At 44.3% G+C, this 13,996-nt stretch overlaps 2 protein-coding genes across 2 annotated transcripts; both read left to right on the top strand.

Moving 5' to 3' along the window:
- Window positions 1-901: 901 nt before the first annotated feature.
- zpd (zona pellucida glycoprotein d) lies at window positions 902-3,200 on the top strand (the record flags this gene model as incomplete). The annotated part of the gene is made up of 5 exons (XM_083666486.1): window positions 902-1,102; window positions 1,359-1,516; window positions 1,763-2,005; window positions 2,222-2,405; window positions 3,042-3,200. The coding sequence occupies 5 exons, from the start codon at window positions 902-904 to the stop codon at window positions 3,198-3,200; spliced, it is 945 nt and encodes a 314-aa protein (XP_083522612.1).
- Window positions 3,201-3,945: 745 nt separating this feature from the next.
- On the top strand, window positions 3,946-11,764 carry mmp15a (matrix metallopeptidase 15a). The gene is made up of 10 exons (XM_083666620.1): window positions 3,946-4,619; window positions 5,626-5,774; window positions 6,253-6,378; window positions 6,752-7,059; window positions 7,303-7,464; window positions 8,062-8,456; window positions 8,625-8,763; window positions 9,767-9,917; window positions 10,298-10,413; window positions 11,101-11,764. Exons 1-10 carry the CDS (start codon window positions 4,500-4,502, stop codon window positions 11,577-11,579), a joined length of 2,145 nt encoding a protein of 714 aa, XP_083522746.1. The 5' UTR covers window positions 3,946-4,499; the 3' UTR covers window positions 11,580-11,764.
- Window positions 11,765-13,996: the final 2,232 nt, after the last annotated feature.

The following is a 13,996-nucleotide window of genomic DNA, read 5'->3' on the forward strand; positions in this document are numbered from 1 at the left end:
CTCCATTAAAAAAAAGTGCACATCTCTGACATTTTTGGCAGGCCAGTCTTGAATTCTATTCGTTCTGGCAAAACTCGAACAGGTGTTTTCATACCGCGCAATCACGGGTACATAATTGTGAGGGACTGTGGATTTCCAGGTTGTCATCAGACAGGAATATATCACTGACTTACTCTCTTAATTGAAATTACGACTATATCTCGACTAAAACTGTTAGGAAAATAGATCAATTAACAATGGTAGGCCTTCTCACATGCAGTTCGAAGGTGTGTAGATAACACTTTTGAAAAAGTAATTGAACTTTAGGTTTTTGTAATTAAGCAAAAATACTGTGGTATAGCTGTGATAGTAGAACATAAACTAATTGAATACCATGGAACTGAAAATGTTTCAGCAGATTATATTTCTTATAATGTTCACCAGGTGTTTTTGGTCCTCGTGGTCGCCCTCTGCTGCGCCTTCGACGGTGTTCTTGGTGAGAATATAGTAGTATTTATGTACAGTATTCTGTTGATCTTGTTTATGGTGTAAGAGGCCCCAAACGCTGTCATGTCTTGCTTCAGGAATATGCAATGTGACACACTGCACTGGCACAACGAGGTGTGTGATATCCTCCGACAAAAGAAGCTGCAAATGTGCCGCAGGCTACTATGGAAACCTGTGTGACAAAAGTAAGTGATCTTGTTCATCTTCTTGTTGTACAAAACGTTCCGATAGAAAGAAAGGTATTGTGCAGTAACAGGTACAGTCTTTAGTGGAATAGGCCAGGCAATTGTATTGTATTTCTATTTGCAAAGTTGCAAACGTTACGTTTCACCTCTGAATAAATGCATGGGGAGATGGCACGTGTTAGAATTGTGGAATGTTGTCATTCTTATCCCCCCTTTTTTCAGATGCAACCATGAATATTATGTGCGGCAAAGACTTTATAACCATCAGGGTAATCGAAGACTTTTTCAAGTATTACAATGTACCAGTGGAATCCCTACACCTGACCAATGCATCCTGTCGGGCCCACAAGGAGGTAATCTCTGGCGTCCCATACTACATAGTACGGATATCCAAGAACCAGTACATCACCTGCGGAGGTAAGCCACTGGAGGTAAGTGTGAGTGCTTTAGAAAGACAATTTCAACAGACCCCACTACCCCCTTGGTGCCTAGGGGTCTATGCTTTCAAATTAACCAACGGCTAGAGGTTGGTTTGGGATTGGGCATGTCTCATATCTCATAGATTTGATGGCAGAATAGGCCTAGTTCTCAATGCCCTACTTTCTCAGCAAGTCCATACATGGCCATGAGCATTTTCTAGCAGAATTTGAGTCTTTACTGGTATTTGTACTTTTTCTTTCCCAACAGAAAAACGTCACTCACATTGCATATGCCTTGACTCTTATGACCGGCCCTAAAGTTCGTGGAAATATCATTAGAGATTCAACCATAAGAATTGAGTACACATGTATCTACCCATACATCCGCACTGTCAGTATGCCGTTCCCCGTCATTCCCTTCTCTAGGTAAGGACCACTGTATAGTTAAAAAACTAAACTCTTAGCAGAATTGTGTGCAGTCTAGAATTACCTGTTAAGGGAACCATGTTACAAGTTGCCTTACATTATAGAGGTAATTATATTGACGCATTTAGCCTCTGTCATTAATAAGAGTTTTAGGACAGTGTTCATGTGGTCAGGAAAAACATCTGGCCCTAAGTGTAACCTTCCTTGCATGCTAAGTCTCAGTAATCCTCCTGTGTTTGGGCTCAGTGAGGCAGTGATGTGGGTGGATGAGCTGGAGGCGAAAGTGGCGATGACCCTGTACGAAGACCACACTTACTCCAAGGCATTCCGCAGCGCACCCATGATTCACCTCAAGGACAAGGTGTACGTGGAGATCAAGGTGACAGAGCCAGAGGACTTCTTCCACCTGAAAGTGAGTGAGTGCTGGGCCACCCAGTCTGCCAAACCCAACCAAACTGAGGGCTCCGTTCACACTCTGCTGCTTAACGGGTGAGAAAGCTTCCTCACATCCCTGGGAAAGCAATAGATGAGCCACATTTGTGACCACACAATTGCTGACCTCAACAAATATTAATTTCTGCAGAAGTTCATGTCATGCGTTGTGCAATAAAACAAGGTTTTAGTTGTTTTATTGTTATCTAGGGCTGAAATCAAGTTGGTAAAAGCTGTAAAAAAAATTCCTACTCTAAACTTTTCTCCACACAGGTGTGTGAATGATGAGACTGTCACCTTTTTGAATATGACCACGGAGCAGACAGCCGGTAACGGACAGGGCTCCACTGTTCGCTACAGCTTTGACATGTTCCGCTTCGTTATCGAGCCCCATGACCTCTACCTGCACTGTACAGTACGCCTGTGTTCCCCAGATGACGATGAACCCTGCATTCCTGTGAGTTCCCTGACATGTTACACAGTCACACACCAGTCAGATGAAGGTCTGTAAAGGTTATTCTCATGCATTGCAATTCAGCTGTCAGTATATCAGGATGTTGACCAGGGGAGGCCAGTGGAGGCAGAAATTGGAGGGCAAGTGCATTGTAATGCAATGATACACACGTGTTTGATCCATGCATTACAATGAGCCCGTCCTCCGATGTCTACCCCCACCAGCCTCCCCTGACGCAGACTATTATCTTATCTACTGTCTTAAATATGACTCCTCCCACTGCTGCAGGAGTGCAAAAGTATTACCAAGCGGGAGGCAATGCATGGAGACCCAACTCAAGGCCTACTGTCATATGGACCAATCAGGATTGACATACCAGAAAGACCCAAATCTAGTAAGGATTTTTGTATTCATTATTCCGTTATGTTAAAATGCTGCAGATTGTATACTAGGATCTTAGAGTGATGGTTCCACAAAAAATTTCTGGGGAAAGTGTACTGTTGTATGTAAATTGTACTAAACTGAACTTTCACATACACGTAATCATTTTTTCAACCTTTATTTAATATGATTGTGAAGTTGTAGTGGGCTCATGTTGAGGCTGTTGATGTTAGAGACTGGTAGTGTTTGGTGTGACAGAGATTAGATGTTCAGCTGCCAGTTTTGACTGTTTCAGATGTATTGCTGATGCTGATGGTACCTGTGGCGGGCATCTGGGTGCTGGGCCTCTTCCTCCTCCTCCTTATCACCATCGCCAAGGCAGCAAACAGGAGACTGGCAGCCCTGGAGAACCATTGAAAGCACACAACTTCAATAGAATAAAACATGCTAGTTATCCCCACCCTCTTCTGTTTGGATTTTTGATTGGAAGTTCTCTGAAATGTCTGTTTGGAAGTTCTCTGAAAATGAGAAGTTATCAGTCAAAACAATGTGGTTAAAAGCAGCTACCCATGTCTCAATTCTCAAAATTGTAAAAACAAAAAATCAGCCCTGAAGTCACACTTATCCAACCAATTCCATTCACTTGTGTAATGTCACAACCATTTTAAAGTGTATGATTGAACTTGAGGAAGACATATTCACAACTCATAGGACTTTGCCCTAAAACTATCAAGTCAAATAGCTGTGTGACTGTCCTGAAGGTACGTGTAGTGATTCTGAATAATCAGCAGGTGGCAACATGAGCCTTTCTGTTCAGGCGTCGGATGGTCTATCAGTCCCCCCCCAGAGGGAGGGCAATTTTTCAGAGGAAATCTTTTCTGTCCAATAGACACACCATAGTATGAGCTCCACTCTGCTTTCCTACCTACCTTTGCTTTCTCTTTAGCAGGGACTCAGAAGGTGGTGTAATTTTCGGACTTATCAATGTGATCTAGTGCACACTTTGGTTGAAGAGAAAGGGATCTGCTGGATGTCATCCTGGATATTTTAGGGAAACTTATTTGTTAGAAAATCAGATTCTGTAAATAGTTTTTATTAGGTGTCATTCATATTGAGGTGGATTAGTCTGCATTAATTGGAGACTTGTTCTTGCCACTAAGAACAAAGAGGACACATTTTGTTGCAACTAAAGGAGATTTTTTTTCTCTCCTTCCTTCTACTCTGTCGTGCAGAATAGCCATTGTGGAAGTTGAGAGGGGCAGGACCACGCACTCAGCTGCAATATGCCAGACGAAATTGCCATGCTGTGTTAACCATTATGTGAGCCATTAGGAAATGGTTTTGAATTGAAAAACTGACACGGGACTTTGAAAAACCTGTGATTACATCGCTGGGGGAACTTTGCTAATTAAGTATTTCTTCCTGTGAGCTTAAACTGAAACTGTTTCGGAAACTTGGATAATTTGCAAGAGAACTGATTTGTGCGCACCGCGACCCCAATAATGTAAAGTGGTTGAAGTGTGTGCAGAGTATTTCAACACACAAAGACAACGCAGGAGATTTTTACTGTACCATTTTGAACGGAACTAACAAAGAGAGTGGAGTCAAACTTCTTGGGTGGACACATAACGGATCACCTTCATCACTTGCCAGCCCTTTTATCTGTTGAATCGGACTGCGACAGTTCCTCGCACGAGCGGGCGCGAGCGCACCAAGATGGCATCTCTCTGGAGACGCACTTCTCCGAGGCTGTGGAAACAAATAATGGCTCCGCTGGTCCTGCTCTTGTGCAACAGGCTTGTGGCCAGTGCGGAGGAGGACGCTTTCAAAGCTGAGGTACTTGTTTAGACGGTCCATTTGATGTCTAAACATTGATGTTTTGCTGCACGTAAATAGGCTAGATATCTGGAATTGTCGCAACTGTTTTTTGTTTTATCGTCACATTGATTTCTTTTTCGTCCATAGGAAAAATAAAAAATAAATGTTCCTGATTTTTATTTTGTATTCTAAGGACTGTACTGCTGATCAACCGGCACACATTTAATTTATTCAAATACAGTGCATACACAAAACATGTTTGGGCCTAACCTCTGACCTTTAAAGAGCAAAAACTAAATTAAAGTAATTTTTACTTGCACATATGAGAATAGGTATGCAATTAGGTGTTTGGGTGTTAACTGTGAAATCACCACCAAGGAAAAATCCTATTTACTGACCGTGTAAACCACAGAGTTGTTATGTCCCTGTTATGTATCCACATGAACCACCATCCTACACTAATTTAGGCCTGCCAAGTGTTTTTCAAGTGTTTCGTGTGTGTGCGTGTAAAGACAAGGCATGAGCCCTCCAGCTGTGCTTAGTGGGTCCTGTAGCAAGGGGCGTCTTCATGATTAGTACACTTTTGTTTGCATTGAACAACAAATAATATTTCACTTACTTAACACAGCATATTAGCTGGCCTACATTGTTTTGAGTAAAATGCTTACATTCCAAAGCTTTTACACTTAGACCTTCCGACGCCGGCTCTCTCCGTTCCATTCTCCACTGATCTTGTGGTTATCTCAGCTGCCAATAAGGAGGAGGTGCGATTCAAAGGAGGAATGCCATAATATTAATAGAAGCCATCTGCTTTCTGTAAATTCTTTGTCCTCTCTATCTCTCCTGTTTTTCTTATTTTTTTACTCTCTCTCCCTCTCCCGCTCACACACACACACACCACACACACACCACACACAAACACACACACACACACACACACACACACCACACACACACACCACACACAAACACACACACACACACACACACACACCACACACAAACAACTGTTTTACTGTTTTAGTCATGGCTGCGGAGTTTTGGCTACCTGTCTCAGGCCAGCAGACAGATGTCCACTATGCAGTCTGCTCAGATCTTGTCCAATGCCATCAGTGACATGCAGCGCTTCTATGGCCTGGAGGTCACAGGCCAGATGGACCCAACCACCCTGAGGTAAGGATGGCAGCATAGAAATTAGAATAGAACTTTATTGTCCATCCGAGAATGGAAATGTGTTTGGCATCACCATGAAAAAACAAATAGTACACTGTCTCTTACAGTGTCTGCCGGTTGCCTACTTGGTTTTACGTGTCCACAGCCTTACTCAGGCCTTTTACTCCTCCTGGAGCACAGGCCATTAATGCCTATGCTTTTCCAGTATGTCCGGTTCTGGGCGATTTCTTTCCCGCTGCTCTCCAGTTGCGGCCCATGTCTCACACAATGCAATACAGATAATGTAATACAGTACAAATAAATAAATACATATTAATATTCATAAATAATTGTAGTTATTTTTAGTCAGAGATTCACCTCTATCTAGACTAGGGGGACAGTGAGACCACTCCTCCTACTCTATATTTTAAATCACATTTATCTATATCTATGTAGGGCTAGTCTGTTCAGTGCTGTTTTTTCCCTCTCCTCCCCCCAGGGCCATGAGGAGACCTCGCTGTGGAGTTCCAGACAAATCTGTTGAGCAGACTGAACGAGCCAGTGGGAGGAGAAGACGCTACGCACTCACTGGTCAGAAGTGGGACAAGGAGCATCTGACCTACAGGTGAGGTGGGAGTAGGCCTAATGCATCAGAGATCCCAAGAAAACGCTTTCCAAAATTCCAAGAAAAAATACTGGGATTCTGTACCTGTTTATTTCCCCTTAATGGGGTCTATGGTGTATTTCCCGTTTGAATGCTATGCAAAGTGTCAGAATAAAATAAAAAATAAAATATATAATATAAATTTTTTTCCACAATACTTATATTCTGATATAGTACCGGCCTGCAATCTTGTTTACGTACACACAGCTTCTATGTACACGTACAGCTGTAATCTAATGTTGAAAGCACTGACATAGTCTTTTTATATTTAGATGTGCTAAGACTGACGTGCCTTTTCCTCACTCCTCTCTCTTTCTCTCTCTCTCTCCTCCAGCATAATGAATCACACCCCAAAGGTGGGTGAGGAGCGGACCCAGGAGGCTATTCGCCAGGCCTTCGAGGTGTGGAAACATGTGACGCCACTGAACTTTGAAGAGATCCCATTCCAGAACATAAACAATAGCAGCCAGGAGGAGTTAGACATCATGCTGTTGTTTGCCTCGGGTTACCATGGAGACATGTCTCTCTTTGATGGCGAGGGGGGTTCCTTGGCCCACGCCTACTATCCAGGGCCTGGTATGGGCGGGGACACACACTTTGACTCAGACGAACCCTGGACACTTGACAACCATGATCCATCAGGTGAGACAGACACTTCTGTCTATATGTCCTATATCACTAAAGAAATCTTCTTCAAAAACACAAGCTCATGTGATTACCTTGTCTTTCTCCCTATTCACTGCCCTATTGACATGTCTCTTGCTCTCTCATTCCCTCTCTTCTCCTCTACCTTATCCCATCTTTCTCCTTCTCCCCATTTTCTCCCTCTCGCTACCTCTCCCCATCTCCCTCCCTCTCTCTGTCTCTCCCTCTCTCCCTCCCCAGGTATTGACCTGTTCCTGGTTGCGGTTCATGAACTGGGCCATGCTCTAGGTCTGGAGCACTCTGACAACCCTAGTGCCATCATGGCTCCATTCTATCAGTATATGGACACACACAATTTTACCCTCCCCGAGGATGACGTCCATGGAATACAGAAGATATATGGTGAGGAGCCCCCCCTCCACACACACACACACACATCATCCCTCCAGGCAATCTCCTTCACAGCACCATGCCATACATACCAGTACAATGCTCATACTCTTTCCATTAGTGAATAGATGTCATTGTCATTATGTTTGTCATGCATGTAGTGAATGTCATGTCTGTTGTCAAATGAAGAGTGAAACACTCATGATAGCCTAAGTTATTTGTGCAGCAGTTCAGTCTCATAGTTGGAGTTTCACTCTCATAGTTGGTGTGTCAGATACTGTAGGTCTGTTTTTCCTCTATGTGCAACAGAAGGGCTTCCTTCCCAATGCAGCGCTTATGAACCTCATGGGCTTCCTGCCACAACACCAAGTGGAAAATCAGACTCTCACTCTCTAGCTGTGTGTGTGTGTGTGTGTGTCTGTGTGTCTGTGTGTCTGTGTGTGTGTGTGTGTGTGTGTGTGTGTGTGTGTTTGTGTGTGTGTGTGTGTGTGTGTGTGTGTGTGTGTGTGTGTGTGTGTGTGTGTGTGTGTGAGAAAGAGAGAGAGAGGGGAAGCGTGTGGATCATTGTCCAAGTTGCGCCATTCAAAATCACCATCTTGGATCTTGCAGGTCCTCCAGAAAGTGCTCCCACTCAGGCCCTGCCCACCACAACTGATGACAATGACACCCCCCCAGACCAAGACCCCCCCACCACTACTCCTTATTCCCCTGAGGAGGTAGACCCCACCACCTCTCCTGATGCTCCCCCCAATCCTGAGCCCAGACCCTCCGATGCCCCTGACACCCCATCCCAACCAGACCCCCCACCTACCCACGCTCCTCGCTTCCCTCCCCTGCCCAACCCCCGTCCCAGTGCCCGCTGGCCTAAACCCGAGCCTGTCACCCCCTACATCAGAAGGGACCCGCCTCGCCCCCCTAAGAAGCCAGACCACAGCGCTCCAGACATCTGTGATGGGGACTTTGACACAGTCACTATGCTGCGAGGAGAGATGTTTGTCTTCAAGGTGAGAGGGCTAGTCTTAGTGTTTATGTCTCCAAATGGGATAAACATAAAGGTCATTTGTTTCTTCATTCTTCATACCCCTTAAAGCTGAAGTTGAGTATCTATATTTAGGTTTTGTAAGTGAAGCCCATATTCAACATTCTAAGAGTGTCTCTTGTCATCTTGCCAGGGTCGCTGGTTCTGGAGGGTTAGAAGGAACCGTGTTCTGGACAACTATCCCATGCCCATCTCTGTCTTCTGGATCGGACTACCCGAGGATATAGACTCCGCCTACGAAAGACATGATGGGAAATTTGTCTTTTTCAAAGGTCTGCACCTTTTAATACATTTCATATACAGTGATTGCTATGAAGCAATAGCTATTGGGTGTATAGCATTCTACAGTATAGCATTCCAGAGCACAGTGACCAAGATGTCCTTCTCCTCCACTATCTGCTTCACCTTGGAAGGCACATTCAATCACCTCGTAGTCAGGTATTCCAAACTATTTATGTGTCTGACATTTCACCAATCCTAAACCAGTAAACGAGTTTGTACTGTAATAATTCCACACAAAATAGCTCTGTCTCTTTAATGCATCTGTCTCTGCTGTTAAAAAACATCTCACCCGCCAAATTATGTCACTACTTAAACACTCTGAAATGTGGATGTCGATATTTTTTTTTTGGGGGGGGGGACTAGGCTCATGGGGCTGGGGCTGGGGCTGCTGCAGCTGGCAGGCTTACAGGCTACAGGCCCAGGGTGGATTGCATCAGCCACAGCTCCAGATGCTGACTGCTAAAGTTTCACTTTGAGCACATCACAATGAGGACTGAGGGTAGACTTAAAGGCATAGGGAGAAAGTAGAACAGGGGAATGGGCTGAACCGCTGCACCATTTTCATGGGTCCTGTGTTTTTATCGCTTTACATGTCCTCGACTAAAGAGCATTGTGTCAGTGCACTAGTGGTCTGCTGTTGTTTAAAGCGTCGTTGTTTACTACATCTCTGTTGGAGAGTGCTGTGTGTTTTGGCTCTGGAAGTGGAAACTGTATTGGTTGAATGTGATTTGGTATACAAACGTGCCAGGTTACCATGACACGCTGCACACTCATGCTTAAGGTTGACTTGGAAAATAAGACTTATGCTCCAATTAAAAGCTCACCACTCCTTTCCTCTCTTCTCTTTCCTTCTACTGATCCCCTCCGTCCTTTGATGACCCTCTCGCTGTTCCTCTCCTCCTGTTCCACATTTCCCTGCCTTTTTTCTCTCCTCTCCTCCCTTCCTTCTCTCTCTCTCTCTCTCTCTCTCTCTCTCTCTCTCCCTCTCCATAGAGGACAGGTACTGGGTGTTCAGAGAGGCTGACGTGCTGCCTGGTTACCCCCAGCCTCTGGCAGAGTACGGGAAGGGCATCCAAGCAGACAGGATTGACACAGCTATCTGGTGGGAGCCTACCGGCTACACATACTTCTTCAGAGGAGACAGGTAAGAACAGGCCCCTTCCCTATGATATCTGATCTGAACTGTTAACGAGCCATGTATGATATATTTGACATCAGGAATGTAGTACACACAGTATGATGTACATACAGTGTATACACTTTATGGTCTATTTCTTGCTCATCCAATCTCATGCATTGTATTTGTATGTAATGCATGCTTGTCTCTTTCACCCTTGGTGTTGTTTTTAATACGTCATTCTTCATGCATTTCATGCTGTTGAATGCTGTCCCGAGTATTGAGACAGACAAAGAGAGAGATAGAGAGAGAACAGAGAATTGCTTGTGAGACTGTCATACCGTACATCTTTTGTGTGTCTCTGTGTCTTATGACCTGCTCTGTTACCATCCCATCTTCTCCTGCAGATACTGGCGTTTTAATGAAGAGGCACGCACCATTGACAAAGACTACCCTAAACCCGTCAGCAGGTGGGGTAGGATCCCAGCCTCACCCAAAGGAGCCTTCCTCAGTGATGATGGTGGTGAGTCATAGCCTAGGGGCTTTACACACTACAAGGCTGACCCAAACCATATTGTGCTTGCTCGGATATTTCCCGTTCACATTGTCCTTTTCCAGCACTGGTTTCAGCAACTTTGGTGGATGCAGTGTAAACAGGCCAGCCCAGTAAAGATCAGCTCAGGTTGGTTTAGCTTTCTAGTGTAAATTAGGGTTAGCTATAGATTCTGAGCTGAGACATGGAGAGTTATGAGAGCGTTGGTTTGGAGAGGCGCCCAAATTCCTGGTAAAGGTCACATAATGCAGACGTCTCATAAATCTTCCTATGCTAAACTCCCACCTATCTAAGGCTTTTTAATGTGTTTTCCTGCAAAAGAGCTCCTAGTTCACTTTAAGTTCTCCTTACTTTGAGTGATGGGTTTGCATCCAAAACAGAAATGAAATTGGCTTGGTTTTTCATAAAGGAAAGCTACTGTAGCTATTGATGTTGAGCAGGACTAGCGCACAGAGTAGTTTTAGTACTGAATGAGACATGATACCCTTATTGTCATACCAAAAACAACCAAATAGCATTTTTTCTGGCAACCTGCACACTCTGGATTGTACAATGTCCACAACATAACAAACATGCCTATAGCCGACAGCAGTATACCATTACACCTTTAAAACACTTGCATCTGTGACAAATAACATGTTGTCGTTTCCCCCCCAGCTTACACTTACTTCTACAAAGGCGCCAAGTATTGGAGGTTTGACAACCAGAAGATGATGGCTGATCCAGGCTACCCCAGATCCATCCTGAAGGACTTCATGGGTTGTGAGGGGGCCCAACACCCAGACCCAGACCTGGACACAGACACTGATAGAGATGCCGGTCGCCGGTGGCCAACTGTCAACCAGCCCCCTGTTGCGGCTGACCCAGATGCTGCGGACAGAGACAGTGCTAAAGAGGACTACACTCCAGATGTGGACTACAAACCCACTGAGGAGGATGATGATAAGGAAGTGGATGTGGTGGTGAGGGTTGCTGAGAAGGAGAGCAAGGTCATGACCCTGATCATGGTGATAGTGCCTTTAGTCCTGGTACTATGCATCCTGGCATTGGTCTACGCCATTATTAACACCCTGCAGAAGAAAGAGGTGCCCAGACTTTTGGTCCACTGCAAACGATCCCTGCAGGACTGGGTTTGACCACATTGAAAAGTGGTTTCTTATGCCTTTTGTACACTCACACCCACACTCCCCATTAAAATACACACACACACACACACACACACACACACACACACACACACACACACACACACACACACACACAGGCACATACAGTTTGCATACAGACACATAAACACCCACATTCATACACACAAACATAACATACAAATGCAAAAATACAATCTCTCCCTATCTTTTCACCATGGTGCTTTACCCCACTTAAGTCTGTTTAGAACAGATCATTTGCACTTTTTATGTCCCATGTTTAGATGTGTTTTGTTCATGTTGTTTGTTGCATGTTGTTGTAGTTTTGTGTGTGTTTTACCCAAAGATTTCCGTGAATGTCCTCTTAAAAACACAGCAGCAGTGAGCGTCTTGAACAGGCAAAGGAATGTCTGACAGCTGTGTGTGTGTGTTGAAAACATAAGACCACCCCCACTGTGTCTTTCCTTTTGAATCTATCCCCCTTGACCATAACAACCTAGACTTTACCCATAAAAGGGGCCCTATTAGATATTGATCTGAGATTAAATGTAGGGGTTCAAAGTGGTATCTCATTGTGCACATATTTCGGCAGGCTGCTTGTCTGCTAGAGTAGAGCTGGGTCTGGTCTACATTATCCAGATGTTGCTGATTTAGTAGTTTTGGGTGTAGGGGCGGGGGAGAGGAGGGGATAGGAGGCTGGCCAGCATTTCCTTTGCCTGAGTTACAGAGAGAGTTGAGGAAGGGGGAAGGGGGGTGAAGGAGGGACAGAGGAGAGGGAAGGGTGGATTATTGATGGAGGGGGGGAGTGGCTTCATCACTGGCATTGTGCCTAGTGACCTAGATTGGTGTGCCTCACTCCTATTTTTCAAGATCTTTCTTTTTTTTCTATCTGAGAGAAGTTGGCTGGAGATGCTTTCCTGTGGGACTCCTCCCTCGCCGCCATGTTTCACTGCAGCCATACTCAATCCTGAGGCTCTGTTTAGAAGCAGGGGTCCTCAACTCTAGTGTGAGACAGTTTATCACTCTTCACACAAGATCAATCACAGGGGTTTGTGATAAGGATTGTAGCTGGTGTGTTTGCTTTGAATTTGTCCCATAACTGCTTGTTTTTCTTGTTGCCGTTTTTGTCTTCAGTTTGAAATGCCCCCTCCGCATTGCCTCCCTTTTGTTGCCTAGTCTTTGTCTTTGTGTGCCAAACTTGTCTTTTATGCACAGGCCAAAAAACATTTCATACAACACCCAGAGTGCAATTATGTTGTATATGTGCAATTTACAAATGAGATAAAGACCATTAAAAGACCGTTAGAGAGGTTTGTTCCTCAGCAAAGCCACTATGCACATGACATGACAATGGTCATATGGTTTGTGGGCGGTTTTTGTGTTCACTCCTGTATGATTTGTGCTTTGTTTTTACTTGATTGTTGTAAAGAAAGGAATAGTTAAGGACTTTTTTTTAGTTGGGTTTGAAATTGTTTTTTTATTCCACTTAACTTTTCTTATTTTGTACATTTGTGTTGTGTGCTCTGTCCCACAACAGAGGTAGATGATTCATGCAGGCCATGTTCTGTAGGCTATAGCCTTTACACAAATGTATGAGAATTTCACAATAAATAAAAAACATGAATAATAAACTCTAACCAGTCTGTGCATGCCATTTGGGGTGTATAAATATATACTATATACAGTAAGGTTCTACGTTCTAGAATAGGACATGCATACGATTCTATGTAGCTGGAGCTTCTAAATGTGGCCAACAGAGGGAGTCTTTGTATCTAGTATTGAGTGGAAATACTGACTGACTGGTTGCTATTATGTTGCTCTGAGTGAATAACATCTATTGTGACTCTTTCATTACTCTAAACACTGAAGAACACTGGTCTCAATTTATTGTGGAATATAATGACAGGGGTCTAGAAAGTATGTGTGTGTGTGTGTGTGTGTGTGTGTGTGTGTGTGTGTGTGTGTGTGTGTGTGTGTGTGTGTGTGTGTGTTTGTACCTCATTGACTTATTGTCTTAACGCCACAGCAAATCAGGATTAGCCTCAATCAAGCCTCGATCATCCAGGTCAGGCTTTGCCACGCTCTTTCTCTTTGTCCTCATACAGACAGTAAAGACCACATACTGTATCTCTCTCGCCCAGTCCCTGTCCATCATGCTTACTTTTCTCCCTCATCTTGTTGACTGGTGGTAACCCTTTCCTCTACACCTGTTGTCCAATCAGATTTGAGGACACCGTGATGGCATGTTCCTCTACCATGGCGACGGCCCAGAGCTTGGGTCATAGCCTCTTTCTCAGGGCTTATTCTTCCTTTATCTAATTATGGGATCTCATGCCTTTTAGCTGCTCATCACCAACTCCATCCACAGGCTGACCATTGAGGACCATACACTAACATATTAATAAACC

This window comes from Argentina silus (genome assembly GCF_951799395.1).
Source record: "Argentina silus genome assembly, chromosome: 3".
Classification (NCBI taxonomy): Eukaryota; Metazoa; Chordata; class Actinopteri; order Argentiniformes; family Argentinidae; genus Argentina; species Argentina silus.

What these genes read in the sequence shown, in the direction of transcription:
- mmp15a (XM_083666620.1), top strand. Translation starts at nt 4,500, where the DNA reads ATGGCATCTCTCTGGAGACGCACTTCTCCGAGGCTGTGGAAACAAATA. An exon ending in AGGACGCTTTCAAAGCTGAG is followed by an intron (nt 4,620 to 5,625) that starts GTACTTGTTTAG and finishes TTACTGTTTTAG; the next exon opens with TCATGGCTGCGGAGTTTTGG. An exon ending in AAGGAGCATCTGACCTACAG is followed by an intron (nt 6,379 to 6,751) that starts GTGAGGTGGGAG and finishes TCTCTCCTCCAG; the next exon opens with CATAATGAATCACACCCCAA.